We start from the raw sequence: 22,507 nt of genomic DNA on the forward strand, positions 1-22,507 counted from the left end.
CTGTGTGTGTGAAACTTTGAAGAAAATCGAACTCACAGTTTTTAGTTTTCGGGTTGAGAATACTCTATACTTTTGTGATTTGAAAATCACCTCCATATTTTTTATCTTTTGTGTCTTAAACTGGGTAATCTGATAGCTAGCACTAAGCTGTCATTGCAAGCATAACTTTCCAAGAGGGAAAAACATGGAAAGAAGAAGAGGGGGAAGAAATAAAAATCCCACCCTCCCCAAAAGCATCCTTAAGACTACAGGGGGAGAGAGAGAAGCACAGATGTGTTCTGACTGGAAAAGCCACAGCACAAATGCCGGGTTGGTACACCCCTCGCTTTTAGCACTGAGCTGAACACAGGGTGCTCTCCCCAGAGGCTAACTTGCATTCAGTTGGCTACAGCCTCAGGAGAAAATAACCAGATACAAGCATCCTAATGGTGATCTGGGATGCTCTCTGTGAAGAGTTGTCCAGGACGCAGCATCCAGAGTATGTCCCAATCACTACTGGCTTAACCGAGTTTTAAAAGTGCTGAATTTAGGTTTACATTGTTTCCTTCTGGAACTGGGACATAGCAACTCAAGGTAGATAGGCCAGAGATGTAGCTACTAGCCAGGGTAGGGCATGGTCCAAATCCCTTTGACAGTGAAACTCTTATTTAGACCTACTGCTTCTGGGTATTTAATTTAATTTATTTAAGCAAAGTCTAAAAAGATCAGCAGGGCCCTGCACGCACTCATATGGCTCAATTGCCCTGGCCAGCCTTACCTGTGATCCCTGTCATGAGCCTTGCGGCACATGCTGAGATCTTGGAGTTAGGAGGCTTAGTAGAAAAAACTACAGTAGGATAAAGAAATTGAAATAGCCAGAAGACAGCTGAGCCTTCACTAAAAATTGCAAGGCTCTCACAGGAAAGGGTCCTGGCAAAGCTGAACTAAATTTCTTTAACAAGGCAGAGAGAACTTTTGCAGTCTTTGGTAGTCTGAGTAAATGCCTTTTGGTTACCTCGGCAATTGTCATTAGTTAAGATCCAGATGAAGAACTAATGGTCGCAATAAAATACCTTTTCTTCAAGGTATAAGAATACTTCACAGACTAGGCAAGAACAGGTTAATTGTTTGTAAGATATAGATCAGTTATGGTTATCTTGTCTCACAAAATGGGCAGTCTTCAAGGCTGATTTGTCATCATTTGAGGTCTCCTGAGCAAGGATGGACAAAATTAAAAATACACATTATAGCTCTAATGGAATTCATGCACTCCATGTACTTAGCCTTTCTCTTGGTAGAGACTGAAGAAAGTTCATGGCTTTTGTGCCAAAAGGGTAGGCTTACATGAGCGTAAAGGTCTTTTCTACTTTAAGAAAATATGTAATTCTGTTTCATGGCAGATGTAAAGATCTGTCTAGCAAGTCTTTGAGTGAACTCTCAGAGAGGCTGAGAAATAACAGCAACAGCAGTCTCTGAACTCAGCCATAAACAGGAACAAAGACAGCTCTTAAGTGCCCCTGGGGCTGTGGGTCTCTGTTATGCTTGCATGTAAAGGTTGCACTTCCAGAGCTATTGCTCTATGGTGCTCAGCACGCCCATGTGAAGCAGCAGCATAATTGGCCTGTTACAAATAAATAGGGAAGTTTCTTTTTAATTTGCTAAAGCACATTTTCATTTTATCACACCTGCTAAGTATTTGCTGTATTAATTAGCTATTCATGTAAATAAACTGTTTCCTATTATTTCAATATTTTTCTATGGGGAAAGCTAATTTTTCCTCTAAAAAGTAGCCAACATTTAAGCAGATTACAGAATTGCAACAACAACAGCAAAAAAAAGCCGAGGCAGTATATACAATAAACAATACCTCTGTAATTTTCATTCTCAAGCGGTGGTTCTCTGACTGCAACCCTTCTAGTCGAGATGTGCTGGCCTGATTGACACTAGTGACTGATGTTGATGTTTTTGAGTCTTCTTTCTTTTGATTTTGAGTGAATTGAAATCGTCTGTTCTGCGTGGCTGCATCTGGATTTGTCCTCAGTGTGATGAGCTGAAAAGTTTAAAAGCCTTAAGAAATCCTGTGCACAGTTTTATTTTTGCAGCTATTTCTTTTGTATCTCAAAATATTGCAAGGCAAATAAAAAGTTCCTTTTTGACTTTCGAGTACAAAATTCTGGAGAGTGAGCTTTGCTTGCTGTGTGCAGTACTTGAGATGATTTCTGAATAACTTTATAGAATAGGTTAAACCAAATGATTTTGCAAAGAGAAGTGTTAAAAAATTAGGAAAAACTCATTTGAAAGATATTTAACTGGATTTTAATTATGTTAAAAATATATTTTAATATTTAATCAAACACATTTTTTTCCTTCACTGATATCTTTATACTTTCAAAGGATATTTTTCGTCTTTAAGAAAAAACAACCCACCAAGTTCTTCTCTTCCCAAGCACAGTTTCATCTGAAATTTCTCCTTTCCTACTGTTACAAGTAACACTTAAGCAGAGAGAGGCATGAAGCAGGAGTATTAACAGAAAGAACTCATGGGAGATTGCACTCTGGAGATAACAGAAACTTAATTAGGTTTTAGTGACCCAAAATAAACCAAATCTGTTCAAATAAATTAAATAAGCCACTTAAGAAAAGGTTAACCTTAAACATATTCAATTTAAGCAAATAAGCAAGTAAGATTTGACGCTCAGGGACAACTTGAAAATATCACCTCGATATGAGGAGAGAAAGCTACTAGCTGTTTTGCAAGGTGAAGAGAGCTTCTCAGATTACTCTAAGGAATACAGAATTTATGATTTCTTGCCAAGCAGCATACATATATATTTGTATACAGACAATGCTGAAGGAGCTCCCTGTCCTGAGAGCACAGGCATGGCATCATAAATCCAAAGGTGTTGAGTTGCCTGAAAAGAGAGAAGGGGCAATCATTTTGTAAGCACAGAGCAGCCAGATTTTGTGCTAAAGCCCCATTTTGGAATTGGTTCCTCTTGCTCTTCAGACCGTGAAACTGTTCTGCAGCTGCTGTGGCATGAAATGAGGACCTAACTTCTGACAGCGAGAGATCTGACTGATCAGACACTGAAGCCCTTCATCCCTGGCATGTATTTACAGACCAAGTCTGCAGATCAGGATGATGCTTGAAGACAATAAATTCCCTTTTTCAGGTGATAAAGGAGGTGGAGAAGGCTGAGGCACTCAGTGCCTTCTTCACCTTAACCTTTACTGGTAAAATTTGCCTTCAGAAATCCTGGACCCCTAAGTCTCCCAGAGCAATTGAGCACAAGTTCACGCAGCCTGATGAGGTGGGTCCCTGAGGTCTGAGGGAGATGCCTGATGTCATTGCGAGGCCACTTTCTATTACCTTTGGAAGGTGATGTTGATTGGGAGGGGTTCCTGAGGCCTGGGAGGAAGAAAATGTCACAGCTATGTTAAAGAGGGTTGAGGAGGAGGATCTGGGGAAATACTGCCTCGTCACCTTCACCTCAGTCCATGGAAGGTGCTCCAGCAAATCCTCCTGGGAACCACTTCCAAACATAGTAAGAGCAAGAAGGTGATTAGAAGGTGATTCATCATTGATTTATGAAGGGGAAATACTACCTGACCAACCTGGCAGCTTTCTTCAGTGAGATATCTGGGCTGGTAGATGAGGGGAGAGAGTTATTTTTCTTGACTTAAAGATTTCAACTCTGTCTCCCATAACTTCCTCACAGTCAAACTGGTCAAGTAGTGACTAATTAAGTGGCTGGACAGGTGGACTGAAAAGTGGCTTAACTCCCATACTCGGAGGATTGTGGAAGCCAGTCACTAGTGCTGTACCTCAGGGGTTTATGCTAGGACCAATACTGTTAAACATCTTTACTAGTCACCTGGATGGTGGGACGGAGCGCGCCCTCAGCAAATTTACAGATGATCCTCAAAGAGGAGGAGGGGCTGATACACCAGATGATTGTGCTGCTGTTCAGTGGGATGTCAAGAGACTAGAGATCTGGGCCAACAGGAATCTCCTGAAGCAGAGCAAAGGGAAATACCAAGTCCTGCCCTTGGGTAGAAAGAAACCCAAGCACCCACCCAAACAGGCTGAGGTGTGTTTGGATGGAAAGCAGCTTTTCAGTACAGACATTGGGGATTGTGGTGGACACCAAGTGGAACACGAGCCAGCAGTGCCCTGGGCCAATGAAGGTGGTCCTTTCTTTCTGCTCAGCCCTAGTGAGAGCACACCTGGAGGGTTGTGTCCAGGTTTGGGCTTCCCAGTACAAGATTACTGAAGAAAGCCCAGCGAAGGGCCACAAAGATGGTGAAAAGGATTGGAGCCTTTATTATACAAGCAGATGATGACAATTATTAAGCCTTGAGATGGAAAAGAATAGGAGGACCTTATTCATGTGTATAAGTATGTGATAGGAGAGAGTAAAGAGGATGGAGCCAGACTCTTCTCAGTGGTACCAAATGAGAGGAAGGGAGGCACAAACTGAAGAACAGGAATTTTAATTTAAACATCAGAAAAAATCCTTTTTCTACTCTGAGCATGGTCAAACGCTGGTATAGCTGCTCAGAGAGGTTGGGGAGTATTCATCCCTGCAGATAATCAAGACCCAACTGCTCAAGGCCCTGAGTAACATGCTGTAGGTGAGTCTTCCTAGAGCCTCCTGCCTTTCCTCTCCCCCATTTCTTTGATTCTAATTAGGCTAGTTGTAATGACTTGTGTGTCTAACTCCCAGACCAAAAACTACATTAAAATGAAGTTAAAGGTGAAGAACGGTAATTACAAGGCTTCTTAAATTAGCAGGCAAAAGTGTTACAAGATAAAATCTCTGCAATTTGATGTGGTCTAAGTTCAAACTGAATATAAGATAGAAGTATAGCCATCCATCAATTGACTCATCTTCATCTGGGAGTCTATAGCTAAAGACTGGATGTTTTGCCACAAGGACATATGCTCTAATGAACCCATTCACATGGTGTGTATTAGATGGAAAAGTCCGTGGGCAATGTTGGTAGTTCACAATGTACAAGGGATGAGGTTAGATGATTTTTTTTCCTTTTTTTTGGCAATAAAGGCAGTGGAACTTGTGTCTTGATGCCTCACACCTGTACAGTTTCAATTTCTACAGTCAATGTTGAATATCTACAAAGAGTTGGTGCCAAATGACAAAAAATGCTACCAACACAGAAAACCAATGTTCTAGTTCTAGCCCCCTAGAACTGATTTTGCCTTGCTGCTCTACAGGAAACTGGATCAGAATTAATGTGTTAATGGCATTACAGCCAACAATGGTATGTGCTCAGTGGGTGACTAGAAGCGAACACAGTGTTCTGTCTCAAAAGGGATGGAGCAGAAAAAACAGAAGGACACAGAAGTTTGATAAACATGGGAAAATTACATCATGAAGGGACAAGACATATTAGGATCGTTCTAAAGAAGTAACGAGTGTGCTGAAAAAATAATATAGACCTATTGGCCATTGAAAAGATAATTAGACATAGCAGTTAACTTCTAACAGGAAAAATACACATTATATATATGTTTAAATTTTGCAGATCACTTCTACAAGATATCCTTGACCCCAGAATTCTATAATAGTTTTTAAAATGTTTGGACATTTTTTTATCAGATAACAAGAAGGTCTATCTTACTCTACTATGCGATTTTCCTCATGCTTTTCTGAGGCACTTGATGCTGAACAAAATGGCAGTGGATGAGGTGGACATTTAACTGGAGAAGTATATTAATTGCTTTGTTATAAGTAAATAAGATTAGCAGAACTGACATGAAGTAAGGGGAAAAAAATTGTGTTTCTTTCCCTCGTTTGTCTACAATGTTGAATAGTTGCCTATTGAGATGCATATAAGGGCTGTGGGACAAAACTGAATTCCAGCACTGTTGGCCCAGGAGATTGCTGAAGATTAGTTAAAAAGAATGTGTTTTACTCTGTGTAGCAGAGAAGTACTCACCAGGCCCAAAACCACATTACTGCTTGTGTCTGTCTGGCCACAATTTAATAAATGAAAAAGTGTGATCCTCCAAGTCTTCAGGATCATCTCCTGTGCTTGATAAGCCACAGGCTTTGGCCTTTCACCAGCGATCTTCCTATGTCACCAAAATTTTACTAATTGACTACACAGTTGTTAAGGGAAGAGATTTGGTGCCCATCTCACACAGACATCTTACATAGATGTACAAACAGTGTGGTGTCAAATCTAGTCTTCTGTGGGGTCCAGGCAGGCTATTGTGAAACCTGTGCTGGAGCAGGTTGCAGGAAAGAGTGCTTGCCAGCCATCCTGCCGTAACTGTGGCACAGTGTGGTGAGAAAAAATGTAGGGCAAAATGTATGAGTGCAAGAAGAGCTCTCCAGCTGTGAAAGCACTCGCATGGGCATTGGAAGTGCTGCATTCCAGCTTCTGCTTCAACCTGTTTTTTTGTACCTTATCCAATGATCATTTTTAATGCAAAATAGATAAGCAATTGGAAACCTGACAATACATGGAATGAGATGAAGTACTTCATGCTAGAAAGCTACGGTTCATGTTTGTATTTTGAGTACAAAGGACTGAGAGGAAAAATGAGGGCAGGGTAACTGGGGCTTAAAAGAAGAGCAGATGAAGGGGTTAAAAAAGGAAACAGAAAAGTCATTTCAGAGCCTGTGGCAGCAGCAAAGAAGGACGGGCAAAGGAGCATAAAGGCAAAGGGGCAGAAGAGCACGTCACAGCATTAATATTATTTTCTCTTTGGAGAGAGTTCTGACATTCTGTGGAGGTATTTTTGGCATCAGAGTTTTAATCTGCATTTTTGTACAGCTTACACACTTAAATTTTGCAGTATTTCAAAGTACTCTCCATTGCTGTGGTTGTGAATATTCCCTTAACTAGAATGAAGTTGTGATTCTTTCCTAAGATCCAGAATAAAAATATGACTACATATGCCTGTACAGCCTCTTAACATTTGAGAAGTGAATTGCAGAACTTGTAAAAACGTCCTGGTTAGTCGGTCCTGGAGAAAGAATTACTTCGCTTTTCTGCAGATCAGAAGTCAGCTTCTATTGCTAGTCTGTGCCTCTAATTTCTTTCAGAGGGAACACTTTGAGATAAATTTATTAGCTTGTTTCTTTTTTCATATATAGTTCTTGGTCCCCCTGTTAGAACCATCACCAGGGATGCCACTTAGCACCAGAACCTACTCACTATAATTTGCTCAATACATTGATTGAACATGGACCAGTAAAGAGTCACAAACTTTTTTATCACTACTCATTTGAAAAACCTGAAAACAGATTCCAGAGGTGAAAGGACCTGCACCTTGACTCTTGCCTTGCCAATGTTTCAGACATCCAACTGCATATGCATCTGATTTGGGGTGATAAGCTAGGTTTATGTAAGTCACTTAAAATGAATACAATTATACATTTTACTTCAAAATACCAAATACATTCTCCAGAACTTGAGGTTTGCTAAAGTAAGCTTATGTAGAAACAAGTTTTTTCCTTCATTCAGGATCTGCCATACTCATGTCTAATGCTTAACTCTGCGAGTGAAATGATCAAGTTCCAGCCCCCTGTGGGTCAGTGTCTTCTCAGTTCTTCCAAAAATGTGAAACAAACACATCCTCAGAGCACAAAAGAGCAAAAAGAAATGAAAGCATATGCCTCCCAGTCTGTGCCTCACTTAGTCCATTAATATACCCATTAACAAATATATCTTTAATGTCAGCATCTGCAGCGTATACACAGTTTTCCACTGAAGTACTGATAAGGCCTATTGACCACCATACTTGAATACCTTAGAGGTTTCAACATAGCTGACCTTACAGCATGCCAGTGAACTAAAAAGGTCTTACTGTTTTGTAGGTATATAAGCAGAGATCCTGATTGTCTTGCTTTGGGTGCATAAGATAAGTGGCAGAATAGACAACTGGACCTCTCCCTCCTGAATCCCCACTTATCACCCTTTCCAAAAAGTTCCTGAAAGGTGGAAATGGAGACTATTCCATTGAAATTACAGAAAACAACTGTTGTTATCCCAGTCACATATTCAGTAAAGACATAGGCATTAGAAACTCATGCATTCACACTCCTGTAACTTTTGCATATCACACTTTCTCCAAAATCTCATGAAGCTTTGTTCTTCCTCTCAGGATCCAGAGACATGAGATTGTAGATGGGCTTGGTTTAGAATTCACAGGCATCCCCTGTATTTGAAAAGGCAATGAACTCTTACATATTAAATCACAATTACAAAACAGAAGGAAAAAAATCCAGACCCATGCTAAACAAATTCACCTACCTTAGGTACAAACACAAGGCAGAGCGTAATGGTGCTGCAGAATATTATGACTAAAGCAACGATGCAGAACTGCACGTTGGGTTGGTCCCGAGTAAGAAATGAAACAGCAGCACCAATAATGCACATTATCCCCACGTTGTACACACTCATTCCAATGTACTTGCTATCATTCAAAGCAGGGATGCTGACATTTCGTGTCTCCCAGGCTAGGAAACACCCGAATAACTGAAATAGTAAAAAAAATGAAGAAAGATTATAATTATAAGAGGAATTGGCTGGCATCCAGAAAAAGCATTAATTTAAAGCTGTTATGTTTTCTAACTTGACAAATATAGGTGATATTACAATACAGAGATACACACCTACCTTTTACCCAACATCTAATTACCTTTGTGATATTTCTTGCTCACTAGGACAGAATCCTGTTCTCACAAGAAAAATGTGAAACTTGGAATTTGTTGTGATGGAAACATATTTCTTTAAATCCTATGGCTATCTTCCTTTTACACTTTTAGTAGTTTTTGAAGACAGTCCTTCCTGTTTGCTTTCAAGGATTCCAGTAAAGATATAATGTGCATTGTTCTTTTAGCTATTTTTAGCAGCTCTTCTTAATATACTTTTCTCAATCCAGTCATTCATTGTATGATTATCACCTACATTAATAAATGGCAGTGCCAAGATGTGTCCCATGGGAGACAAATATACAAAGTAGAAAGTGTCACCCTAGTTGTTCAGACTGCAATTATGATGTCTTTTATTATAGTGGGAGTTTGTAATGGCCTTTCAATTGTAGTTGTCTAATGATTTCTGGGATAAAATATTCTTGTGGCAATTTTTTGTTTGCTTTTTTCTTTGGTGTATTTTTAAGTTTTAGCCCCTTTGTTATTTGCAATATGCTTTTGCAATTCAGCAGGGGAAAGTCTTTAGTGTAAGGAAGCTGTCTTCATCCCTTGAAATTTAATTAGATTTTTCTACAACATGAACCGCTGCAAACCATTATTTTCTTCCTCTTTCATTCCTCAGAGAAATTCTGGCAATGCAATAAAACCATAAATGAACTCAAGCCTTTGTAAATAGGTAACCCAGCCTACGGTCTAGTTAAAGCCCGGTGAGAGTGTATGGTGCCCTGGGAAGAATGGCAGATGGTATTGAAGGGAAGGCAAGGACAGAGAGAGAAGCCATCACTAAGACCCAAGACATGGTTTCTGTGTTTTCTAGCTTTTTTTCTGATCACACCGCAGGGACTGACAAGAAGGAGAAAGAGAAAAGGTGCACTCCTATTGACCTTGGTACCCTTCCTCCCAGACCATCACATTTGTCCACTGCCACACCATGGAGATAATCGTCTCTTTTATCCAACTGAAACAGATGTGGTAATCCAGGAAATTAGAGGTCTATGATGATGCCATTTGGGTGTTAATTGCAGATGCCTAGTAAAAATTTACCTTCCACGTTTTTCCTAAGGGACAAAAACGTTAAAAATTCCAAAGGCAAATAACCTGGCTAGGAGAACACTGTGTAGCTGCCAGTCAAGCACGGGAAAGTTAGGAACCGGCAGATTCATGATTGCTGTACAAAGTCAGTTTTGCCGTTACATGATTTCAACTGTAGTAACAACTGGACATTAATAACTGCAAATTTCCGTGATTATTTGCTTGGTTTTTACCTCAACTAACAATGGCAACAAACCCAACCATTTGTGACTCAGCTGCTTTGCACTCCTACAGAAACTAGCAGGCTGCAGCCACCTACCTACTCACCCAGGCACTTGATTCCAGGACTTACTGTTGAACTGCCAGTCCTGCCCTCCCATTGCTGAGCTTGTCTGCTAGCTTATTTCATTGTCTTGCCTACAGCACATATGTTACTGTGCCACATGTTCATGAGCAGACCTGGCTGGAAGGCTTTGGTGGATCAGGCATCAACTCTCAGCCATGGAATGTGCCAGGCTAGATGTGCTCACCCACTTTCCAATGCTGCCATCACTGCCGCAATCTGAGTCAAGATTTGTAGACAGGGGTGGCCCTTCCCAGCAACAGCAGAAGCAGTTGCCCTTGCAATCCTTACCCAAGTCTTCCTCAGCACCGTTCCCACCCTGCCCTCTCCACACACTCCTGGAGGAAATGGTCCTCTCCAGGGCACTCCCTTGCCTCCTTGTCACAGACCTACCTCTTCTGTTTTACCCATTTCCTCTTGAAGGACTAGAGCCCACAGCTCATCCCAGTCCCTTGCTTCTTCCCCTGCCCTGCCCAGCAGCCTGAGAAGTGCAGGAAGAAAAAGTAGTGGCTGTGGCAGGAGGAGCATGGGACGGGGCTGCTCTTGAGGAGTTGAGGTAAATATAGACAGCTACCTGGAGAGGAAAGGGTCTCAGAGCCATTCAGGTAGGGCAGCTGAGGTGGTAAGTTGTTTATTGAGCTGGGTAGCTTTGTGTCAGAGAAACAGCTTATCCCCTAATACGTTTTCTAGAGCCCCTCAGGTAACAAAGATGATGCTTCCAATAAGGAAGGATGCAGGCAGCACTCCTCTGCCGTTGGGTCTGGCACTGTGCAGAGATGGAGCAGGGAACGTACAGACTCCTTTACAGGTTCTGCAGAAGCAAATCATCCACTGTATTGACCTGGCTGCACTGGGGACATACGCTGACGATACCTTTATTCAGGATGCAAACATACTCCTCCCAGACACTCCACTTTCTCAGTGGTTGCCTGTCCCACATTCCCTTCACTCTTGCTGCTGTGCAGCTCAGCTGTGCTGCAGATTTACACTTTGCTGGCCCCTGAAATAACAAACAGGCTGGTCTGGGCTGAGCTGTTTTGAGGGGTAGAAGAAATCCTTAAGTGTGCGTGTGTCTATATCATGTTTTTAAAGGGGTGAGACCCTGATTAACTATGGAGAAGATTTCTATCTTCTCCTGCTACAACTGATTATTAATGAGATTTTTTTTTTTTTAGGGTTGTAGGTATCCCTCATTTTACCCCACTTCTCCCAGTATGAACACATTCCCTTCCAAAATCATTATTCTGGGAATACAGCCAACATACTTAAATGAGGCCAGCACTTATTACAAATAATGGGCATGAATTTATAGCTGAGGCAGTTATAAAGTGATCTGAAATATCAGTTATAATGGAAAAAGATCATTTGAACAGTGTTGGGGGGTTATGGTTTGACCCATTCTCATTTATAATTGAGAACAGCATGGAAAACAGCTAAGTATCTTCCAGATGAAAGGAAGATATTTATTTATATGATAACTAAAGAAAGGGAGAGGGTCTTGCAGCAAGTGAGTTTCCTCAGAATGATGCACTATAAATTTGAGAGCATTGTTTTTTATTTTTATTGGCATTGTGGATAAAATGCTTGCCTCAGGAAGAGAGCTCTCCTTTTCTAAAAGTCACAGCTCATCTTTGAAACTCAAACATGGATAAAAGCTGAGAGTTTTCTGCAGCCTGCTGCCAGGACAGTGGTGATCGCAGAGGCGCTCCTTGTTTGCCTGCTACAGCTGTCTGCAGGGCTCCGTAGGGTTGATAAGATTTCTCCTCTGAGACAGAGCCTTCCTGAGGGAACATGACACTTTGCTTTCTCTCCATCTGCCCTTCTCATATTCCCCTTTCCTGAGGCTTAGCCAATCTGTAGAAATGCAAGATTCACTTTCATGACTGCAAAAATCCTGAAAAATCCCTAAAATGGCTTGGTTGAGAAATGGGATGCAGATGTTGCTAGTGAAAGGTCCAGATTTCCATGGTTCCTTGACAAGTTTTGAATATTAAACATATGAGTTCCAGTTAAAAACACGGAATCTTGGTACCCCAATTCAGCTGCTCTCTGCTTCTGGTACCTAAACTCTAAACATTAATCTTCCCCAGCTATGTAACTTATGCTTCTTATTATGCTTGGGGGCACCTAAGTCTTGAGACTGCTGTGCAATTTAAGGGATATTTGATATTTAAGGCCTGCTGGGATTTGCAGCGCAGCTGTCTCTCCTCCTATTGCTCCTGGAGTGCTCAAGCCGGTAAAGGCTTCTCAGAGCATGTCTAACGGCTTGGGCTCCACACAAAATACAGCGTCAGCCATCTTCGTTCAAGACAACGATGCTGGTCATGACCATTGCATATCCTCATGTTTGGATAACATGGCACAGTTCCAGCTTTTGCCTGAGATGTGCTCCCTAGCCCCAGACTAGAGGCTCTCTTTAGAAGGAGCTCTCAAACTTCTTTCAGAGCTGTCAGCTTTCATGTAATGAGAGACTGACTGTCTTCATTACTTGGGCACTTGTGTGGGATGTTAGTTCTGATATCTGCTGAGAATCATGATTAAACAGTCTTTAGAGAAGGCGTGCATGAACACACTGGGATGGAGACAGGCAGCTCTTACCAATGTTGATGTGCTAGATTTGAGAGGGGTAGGACACACCTGTCCCCACTGTTTTATACCAGCTCGCTTAGGCAGCTCCTTGCTGGCAGTTACAATTCCCATCTTGAGGCTCTTGATGGATCCTGTGCATCACAGAAGGAGTTTGAATAACTCAGGGCTACACATTCTCCTATAGAAAGCTGTTATCTAAAAGTTAAGGAGCACAATAGTCAAGTCTAATGGTCTAATTTAAGTCCTTTTGGGGATCTCAACCAAACACACACTGAGAATGCAACTAGGAAGGCTTCCTATACCATTAGTCATGAACTTAAAGTATTTTCCCATTTTGGTCTACTAAATACACATCTTGTTGATGTAGAAAGTGTCATAAAATGCTGTTTTGGGTTTTCCCCAAAGGTATGGGCTGTACAGGCAAGATTGGTTTGTTTCACCTTCTGTTTGAGGACAGGCAGCTTCCATTTGACACTGATATGGTGGGTTTAGACTGTGTTTTCAGTGTACCTAAAAAAGCTGTAAGACAACCATTGTATAAATTTGGGGAAAAGAGTATCTGAAGGCAATGGGATTATACCACTGTGACTAAAGACAGAATTCTGGTCACTAAAAGAAAGCTGTATTAAAGTCTTAAAGGGATAACAGGACTATGGAGAATACAATATTTGTGTTTGCAGAGTTTAACAGGCAAACTTTAATTTTTAAAAATCTTGTACTGACTAAATTGTGATAGATGGGAATATAATAAAAGTGTTTATAGCTGAAGTTTTGGAAAACATTTAATTCTGTCTTTCAAAACTCTACTAACTAGTTCATTTTGAGTCTTGTTCACCAGAATTACTGCTAAACACACTAACGATTACCTACTGATCCACAACGTGTATTCACACAATCAACTGTCTAATTTGCTATTGGACTGCATAGACTGGCAGATTACAGACAGGAAATTATTTATCCTCCTATATTCCCTCTTGCCCTGGACTGCCCTCAAACCATTTTGTCTATATGTATCATTTCAAAGTCATGTCTGCTTATACATGGGTTATGAGCAGTGTTAAGAAAGAGAGATAAAGAAAGAGAATTATACTGAGGATATCAGACAAGAGCAGAGAAATACCAGAGGAAAAGTATTCAATCTTACCAGAAGTCATGCTTGCCCATAACTAGAGAGGGTATAGTTTTGGAAAGGTTATGTATTGGACCAGGCTGCAGCTTTGCAGCTAATTACTGTATTGTAGTAGCACTTACTGAGCTCACTTGTGGATCACAGCCCTGCTGTGCTGCATGAAAGAACAGAAGCAAACCTTTCCTTCAAAGAGCTTACATCTGGGGATTTCTGTTTTGTTTTGGTTTGGGGTTTTGGGGGTTTTTGAGTTTGTTTGGGTTTGTTTTGGTTTGGTTTTTTTCCTAGCCAGATTACTGGCAGATTTTCCCTCCTGCCACCCCTTAAAACAAAGGCAATTCTGGACTCTGGCCTTAAAAACCTCTCAGTCTAAAGTAACTGTGAAACTGGAGCTGCCTCATATCCCTACTCTTGTTCATTCATTAAATCCAGATCATCTCAGAAAAAGGCACGTTTTTATTTCAGTGAAATGGCTACAGATTTTTTTTTCAAAGAGAATTTTCAAAGCTAAAAAATAAGCATTTTGATTTTCAAGTTTTCACTGCAGAATTGGGCAGTAAAACATACTGAGCAGTTTTCAGGAAGATGTAGGGAAAAGCGATTTTTTTTTTTTTAATCACCAGCATACCAAGTAAGGTTAGCTAACGGAAAGACAAAATATACCCTTGTAGGTCTCCTACCTTCACAGTCAGTACAATTTGATGTTAAACCGTCACTCACTCCCCTGATCACGTATGAGTCAGCTGCATATTTAGTTCATTTTCACACAGCTGCTCTCGATAGTACTAAAGGGAAGCTTAATATTTCTATTGAGCATTAGGATAATAGCTAAATATTTTTTTAATTGCAAGATACGATATTCAGCTATTCAGCAGAGGGCTTTCTTTGTAAAGGTCTTGGCAAAGTCTTTTACGCTGCAGGGCTTTTAGTAGGGACCTGCCCAGAGCAAGATGGAAAAACAGCTGCACAAAGAACTGGACACTAACATGCATCCAGAAAAAAATTTCCATTTTATACTCCAGCCTCCCAAATCAGCAGGTTAATAAAAATCTTTTCCCTTCTGCCTATGCAGACTGTATTTGACTTTCTTCCACGTAACTTCTGCTTAGTCATGAAACACAATATAGTAACTAAGTTGAAACAAATGCACAATTGATTATGAGCAAATATCCATTTGGAATAGCTTTATATTGTCTCTGGCATAAGATTACCACAGACAATCCCAGCACTGTAAAACAATCAAACATCTCTGATAAAAACAAGTACGTGCTACAATTTAAATCTATTTCTGCTATATAAAAAATGATGTCAAGATATGTAAGGGAATACTGCAATTTCTGCAATATTTCAAGAATTAATTTGAAGTTTCCTTATGGTCATAGTAGGGAAAAATTTATCCTACAAAACCATATGGTAACTTATATTTTGGATGCTAAAACACTGTCAATGTTTTATTAAAGATATAACAAATATCTGGTACCACTATAAACTATTTTCCTCCACAAAAAATCTTAACTATCTTCCTCTCTAATGAGTGTAAGATGGGACAGATGGGTTGGTGCTAAAGCCACCATAGATATGAGCTGGAATCGTGCAAAGTAGGCAAAGAAGGCATCAGTCCCTTCTTCTGAGTACTTTTTTCGGTCATGAAGGGAATTAGGAAATAATGCAAATAAATGAGTTAAAAATCAAAGGTATTTTCAGGAAATAATTATGAATTTTAACATAGCCTGGAAACTATACAATATTTCTATACAGAAAGTTTATTAATTTGATAGAGAAATTAATTAAGAATAGGCAACTTTTTTTTTAATGTAGTATCTTAAGCTAGTTGGGAGGAACTTGAGGAAATCATCTAGTGCAATCTCCTGCTGAAAAAGCAGTCTCAGCTGCTCACAGCTTTACCCAGTTTGGCCTTGAAAACTTCCAAGGCTGAGTGTTGATCAGCCTCCCTGGGCAACCTGCTCCACGGCTTCACTTTCCTCAGACAGAAAAAAAATTTCTTTATGCATAGCCTCTATTAAGTATAGTAAAATGATAAAAATGAGGAGCACAGGTTACACGCTGCAGCTGTGTTGTTCATAAGCAACTCCTGGGCTAGCTGTACAGAGAGGGCTCAAGCACCTGAAGAGGTAGTGAGAAGCTACATCCGGTGTCCAGCAAGACCTGCCAGGCCATCCCTCAGCATCATCTGTAGGTGTTTCTGCTTCTGTGCACACTAACAGCTGCCTGGACTCTGCTTACTGGTGCCTGCCACACAACCGACCTCTGCTGGCATTCAGAGAAGGGGCATTTCAGGCTAGAGAGGTCCACGTACCCTGGCCAAGACACTCTCCCCTCTTGCCCACCAAGGCAGGAGCACCAAGTGCTGAAGGAAGACTGTGCCGCTGAGCACTGACTGCAGCCCAAACTCTAAACCATGGTACCTAACTCCTTTTTGAAAATCTACTTCCAAGCGCACAAAACCATCAGAAAAGTAATGTTTATGGATTAGCCATCAAAGCGAAGAAAGCTATTGGGGAAGGGAGCAGGGGAAGCAAAAGGAATATCTACAAACAGCAACTGAAAGATATTTGGGTATGTATGTGGTGTAAACAATCTGCCCTAAACTTCATAAACGTAAAGAAGCTTTCCTTACTTTAGCAATTGTTTTGGTTGTTGTGGAATTTAAAAAAAGCAATAAAATTGGGTGAAGACTAGAGAGAATGTAACAAATGTTAAAAAGAGGAAATGCATAATAATGATTATGAAAGCAAGTTCTAAAATACAGATAGTGGAAAGGGAAGTTAAATATATAGTAGAAAATGAATGGCTAGCAGCATTAACAGAATTCATAAAGATTTCTATAAATATATGTGGAGAAAAAGGAATCCTAATAATGATTCATTCCTTGGAAGATGGCAAAGTCAATAGTAATGATGCATTTTAAGATGCGCTTAATGAATATTTTTGTCCTACATTTATATAGAGGCAGAACAATGCATTCGCGTCTTGCCAAAACAGTGAAATGCAGCTTACTACAGCAGTAAGAGAGCCCTTGAAAACCCTGTCAAGAAAAGCTGTTGTGATCAGAGATCCAGTAACTTGCATGCAGGATTTTAAGGAACTGATTTAGAAGTTGTCTGACCTGCTGGACTTAATTGTTGATATTTATTGGAATCCTGGCAAAGCTCCACTTAAGATATAAAGAGGCCACATGGGAAAAGAGAAAGTGGAACATCTTCAGTGATTACAGAGCTATTATGGTAATTTCTATCCTAAGCAAATTAATGAAATGGCTGATACATGAACTCAGGCAATAAATGACAAAAAAATAGATAGCAATATCATTCAACATGCTATTTTATTTCAATGAGATTGCAAGACTGAATAAAGATAATCATATTTATGCAGCTTACTTGGATTTCTCAGTAGTGTTTGTCTTACTACTCCACAGTATTGTTATTTTAAAATAGTATGTTTCAAAATCAATACAACAAATTTAAACCAATTGAAATCTAGGTGATGGTTCTCAACATGTAACTATTAATGAGAAGCTACTGAAAAAAAGGGTTGGTTTCAAAAAATTTCTAACCTAAAGCTATCCCATATTTGTACATTGACTTGAAGGAGGCTATATCACCATGGCTGAAAATGATGCAGAGGAAGGAAAGGTGGAGAATGGTAAAGGATTAATAGGAGTAATTTTCATAAAGTAGTACGATTTTTAGTAAAGTTACAGAAATCTGGCCAAACTCAGGGTAGTTTACCTAGAAACAAAGGCATCAGGTCATTTTAGAGAAAGGGGGATAACATATACGTAAGACCCACCAAGGTCCAAGGTTTGGAAGTCAGAGGTGGGCAAATTCAACTTAGTGATTAGAGAGCCTCAGAAAGCAGAGGCATTCTTTCAGACTTGAAAGTAAGATTGAACATTAACCCAAAGATACATTTAAATTGAATTAATACTGGTTTTTTGGCTTCATAAATCAATTATGGAGTTGTGTTGTGCAGTGTGCCATCTATAGTGACCAAAACAGAATGCTGGAATATGAATTGTTTCAAGGAATTAAATTTCTTATTTTTAGTGACCTTTACCAAATCCCAAGATGTATATGCATCAGTTTTTCCTATTTCCACCATGAAATATCCATGTTTTCACTCTGAGCAAGGTTAGCTAAGGATGATACATTAAAAACCGTGTATCAAAAGTGGTCAGTAATACTAGCTACAGTTTAAAAAACCCTCAATTAACACAGGATAAAAGTAGGATTTGATATGCAGAGCAACAGCCAAACCGAAAATATACCTTGGCCTTGAAAGCCTGTTTCTCAGTAGCTAAATAATATGTACTGTAATAATACATCAGCAATAAAATGAAACTTCCAACATATGTACACCTTGAGTCTAATGTTAATTAAACGCATTATCAGAAAGAGGGGAATCAAACTGTAGACAAGTCTGTCTAGTGTGTATAGTTAATAAGGAAAGTGCCCTAGAGGAGTCCAATCCATCCTTAATCTGGTGTTGTTCTGGCTGAGATCAGAAATATAATTCATACCCCTCAGAAAGATATTAGTGTATTCACTAATAATGCACCACTGGCAAGTTTAAGGTGGTGTGATTTCTACCATCCTTTGGACTCTATGAAATAAAAGTACTTTTCAATCTACCTCATCAGAAATCAAAAGCTAGACATCCTGCAGCTGATGATCACCATGTACACACAGGCAGACCTTGAACTTGTACGTAGCCTTTTAGGAGCTAAACCTGGAGATGGGAAAACAACTGAGTCCCATATGTATCGTGAGACTTGGCTAGGGTCACTAAGACAGCCAATACAATGACAAAGGCAAGATTTAGGACAGTTATCTTCCTTTTATTCTCTGGTCACCAGTCCTGAGGAATTTGAATCCAATAACTGAGAAGCCTTCATGCAGTTAGTAAGCATTTCTTCACATCCTTTCAAAGGCAATTGGAGAATCATGAATCTGACTTTTAATGTTTGCTTACTTTAACATAGAAGGAACCTGTGCATCCCGGTGAGTAATGCCTTCCCTTATTTTGCCTTGCCTTGCCTTCCCTGCCCTTTTCTGCCATTCTGCGCTCCACCCTACTCTGAGTGATTTATTCACTGCATCAGTGATTTTATGTCATCAGAATTGACAGTATTGCTTTATGTCTTCAAGCCAAAAGAGAAAAATGCTTTTTTAGGTTAACCCAATTTTTTGTATTCTCATTTTGAGACAGCAAGAGGTCATTGTAAATAATTTTGGCCTGGGCAAATCATTAAGCCCTTTCACCTTGAATATTGCATTGCACTGTAATTAGCAATATGATCTCTTCAGTATAAGATATGTTAGAGATAAGTATTTTATTATTACAAACTGCAGAATTTTGTATTAGATAACCCTTTATAAAGTGATACAGTAACACAAGAGGTTCTGGTTTTTGTTCTGAAGGCAATGTGTAGTATACAGAAACATCTTTAGTGATGAGATAAAATGCATCAATCCTGTGGCCCGCATATACCTCACCACAGCAATTATTTAAGAGATTCAGAAGAGTATCTTCCTTTTTCATATGTAGTGATTTGTGTGATAAAAGGGCACTGGAGTAATAAGAAGTGTGTATTTCACTGGTGGTTATGAAACACTGTGTGCCTGGAATAAGTATAGTGAGTAATGCCAAGTGGCATTTGCAAACTTAAACAAACAGAGTCACATATCTTGTAGAAAACAGTCCAACATACATGCCAACAAAGCAATCTAGGGCAAAGGACTAGTGAGAAACAATGCAGTTTGGTTGCTGCCCAGCAGGACTAAAACTTGAAAGAAACTTCAAAGAAAATTACCCGAGAATGTATTTTTAAAATATATAATGTTATTTCCCCTCTTTAATAACTAATTACAGTTTTAAAATTGAAAACATTATTGAAGTCACTTTTGCAAAAAACTCCACCATTTGTTCACCTCCTTCAGCATTTTTAAAGGAATTTTAATTTCATTTGTTCATTTACACTGCTTTAAGTGACCCAAACATATTTACTTGTTTACTTTTCAAACAGAACCACAGAGAAAAATGTCTTAAGCACGTGTATAAGGACCACTGGCAAGTTCTACCTGGGAGAACACAAAATGAACTGTTCAAAATTTCTATACAGGCAGATTGGAAAGTAACAAAAGTATGGGAAACATTGTTCCTTTTAATAAACTATCTAAGAAAAATATTGTAAAATTAAATATGCAAAGTGAAAAATACTCTCCCAAGGGAAGAGCAGGAATTTATTGGCAGCTATGGCAACCAGTAATAAAGTAATACACTAGAAAAGGAGCTAAAAGTTAAGAACTTCATGCCTAAAGATAAATAAATGACCTAACAGATAGAAACCATCACCACATACAATATAAATATTGCAATATAGTTAAGTACCTAGCCAGCAATTGGGTACTAAAGCTATGCTTTTCAGTTTAGCTGTGTCTCTTTGGAAGCTTTGGCTTGAAAGAGACAAAATCAGAAACGAGCACTATGCAGATTAGGAGGAATCAAGCAAAGAAATATAAGTAGGAATTTCAGAAGCTCTCAGCTCCACGTGAGGACTTGCAGATGGGCCCTGCTATGGTGCAGGGCTGTGACAGCCTGATGGAGCCCTTGTTCCCTTTTATTTGCAACGATCATCCTGTTTTGAGCTGGAGTAGTTCACTGGTGTGCAAAGAAGCTCCACAGACAATGTAGTGGTACAATTTGGGGTTGTGTGGTGTTTTTGCATAAAGCATGATGTTTTATGCCAACGGACAATTATATCTTACTGTGGCCCCAGTGCTGGTCAGTGTCACGGCTCCTAACCTCTGGTGGCCTTGCCTTCAAAACAAAAATGCCTCAATGCTGCGCCACATGCTGACATTACTGTGAATACAGAGCCACTCAGAGCTGCCCAGTAAGAAATGCTAAGATGTGGAATCTCTTCTAATTCCTGATCGTTTTGGGGAGATGAAGTATGTCCTAGCTTTTAGTTTCACAGCCTGCTTGGACATTCTCCTAAAAATAGGCATCTACACACAACGTTGCCTTTTTTTTTTCTTCTTCTTTTTAAATGGGAAGGTGGGAAGGCTTCCTTTTGTCCTTTTGGTTGGTAGCTCCAGGATCAGAGCTCACACCTGGGAATGGAGAGACATGGTGGTACTGCCTTCTCTACCTGAAGGCACTCCCCAGCAGAATAGTCTGAACTAAAAAAACCCAAAAGCTGTCATTTCTTCCTGTTGAACCTCATATTGCATATTTAAAGATCTTTCAGCCTGAAAAAAAGCAGCATGAAAAGCAGCAGCACCCTGCAGCCCAGCAGAGCAGTCATTCAATGTGGAGAGGAAAGACAAGTACTCCAGGCGCCGGCAGCTCCCTCTCCCTGGCTTCCCCCAGGGCAGCAGCACCAACCACGCTGAGTGGAAGCAGCTGGCCCAGTCCTTCACGGGTGTCCTGATGAGCAGGCATGCTACAAATACACAGAACAGATTGAACCCTTTGGGCAGTGTAAACTACTGTTTATCTAGGTTTAGGATCCAGATGGGGCTCAGCTCAAGATAGGTGTTCAGCTGGTCAGCGCTGTCAAAATCAGATGTTTTTAAAACCCTGATGCTTAGGAGCTTTTAATCACTAATAGTCACCTTTTTTTTATTTTTTTTAACTGTCAAGGTTCAGGATTCCTGGTTCCTGAGGTCCATTTTAGTAACTAAACCTTTTTGTGGAGATGGGCCTCAAGTGACACAAGGATTATTCTGTTTCAGGCTCCAAATTAATCTTGCTTCTCCTGTGACTGTTCCTGAAGGACATTTGCAACTCAGAGGCAATAATCTAGAATAACCTAGTCTCACCTTTCTGGAGAACCTAAAGGAATTCAGATGATTGGGCTTCTTTGCTTACAAAGCTGTCTCATTCATAGACCCATCTTTTCACTGTTGAATTTCTTGGTTTGCAGTATATCTATAGTATTCAGCTTAAGTGCTGTTAGAGTCTCATTTATTTTATGTATTCATATATCCACATATTACCACCTAATGAACTTTAGAACAGGTTCAATTATAAAGATCTATTCAAGGAAGTTTTAACTCACTCCCAGCCATCAGGAAAACAACTACAATTCAGTTCATGCCTACCAGCAAAAAGCAGCTTGAAGTCAGTGTTGTGCAGAACAAGCTATGCTTACCATCAGCAGCCCTTTATAAGCATAGACAATCCCAAGCCAAATTGTCATGTGAGTGTTTTCACAGTGCTCCAAGATTGGTCGGATAGAGATATCTCTGCCCGCAGGGTCCGGCTGCAAAAACAAAAGGTGAAATATTTGGATTCAGGTTTCATTTGCATTCACACCTCAGAGGTACTTAAATCTATTCTCAGTAGATTGAGGATGTGTAGAATACGTAGTGGACAACTTTAAAGTAACTTGTGACGACCGCAGACCCACGAACCTGCAAAGGAATACAGTGAAAAGCAAAGGTCTGCGGAAACAACTGCATGATAGCTACCGCCAGGTGAGGTCACCTCTACTGCAAACCAGAAAGAAAATGTCTGAAGTCACTCTGTCTTTAACAGTGTCAGTCACATTTATGAGCTTTAGGACATCTAATTTTTCTACAAGGCAAACAGCTTGAATGCACAGGCATGAAAATAAATGTGCTTAAAGTCATCCCTCCTTTCACCTGCAGTTCTGTGTCACTGGCAAATGGCTGATAAACAAAGTATGAAACACTGCTGTGCTTCAGGTGTTTTTTGTTGATA

General features: G+C 40.0%; 1 protein-coding gene across 1 annotated transcript in view; it reads right to left on the bottom strand.

Moving 5' to 3' along the window:
• Positions 1-22,507, bottom strand: part of GABBR2 (gamma-aminobutyric acid type B receptor subunit 2) — a 491,408-nt gene that overhangs the window by 19,962 nt on the left and 448,939 nt on the right. Inside the window, exons 14-16 of the mRNA XM_064443206.1 lie at positions 21,936-22,046; positions 8,266-8,490; positions 1,847-2,029 (exon numbers count right to left, since the gene is read on the bottom strand). Coding sequence (XP_064299276.1) covers positions 1,847-2,029; positions 8,266-8,490; positions 21,936-22,046 — 519 coding nt within the window. The remainder of the gene's footprint in view (positions 1-1,846; positions 2,030-8,265; positions 8,491-21,935; positions 22,047-22,507) is intronic.

Source organism: Phalacrocorax carbo, chromosome 2 (assembly GCF_963921805.1).
Source record: "Phalacrocorax carbo chromosome 2, bPhaCar2.1, whole genome shotgun sequence".
NCBI lineage: Eukaryota > Metazoa > Chordata > Aves > Suliformes > Phalacrocoracidae > Phalacrocorax > Phalacrocorax carbo.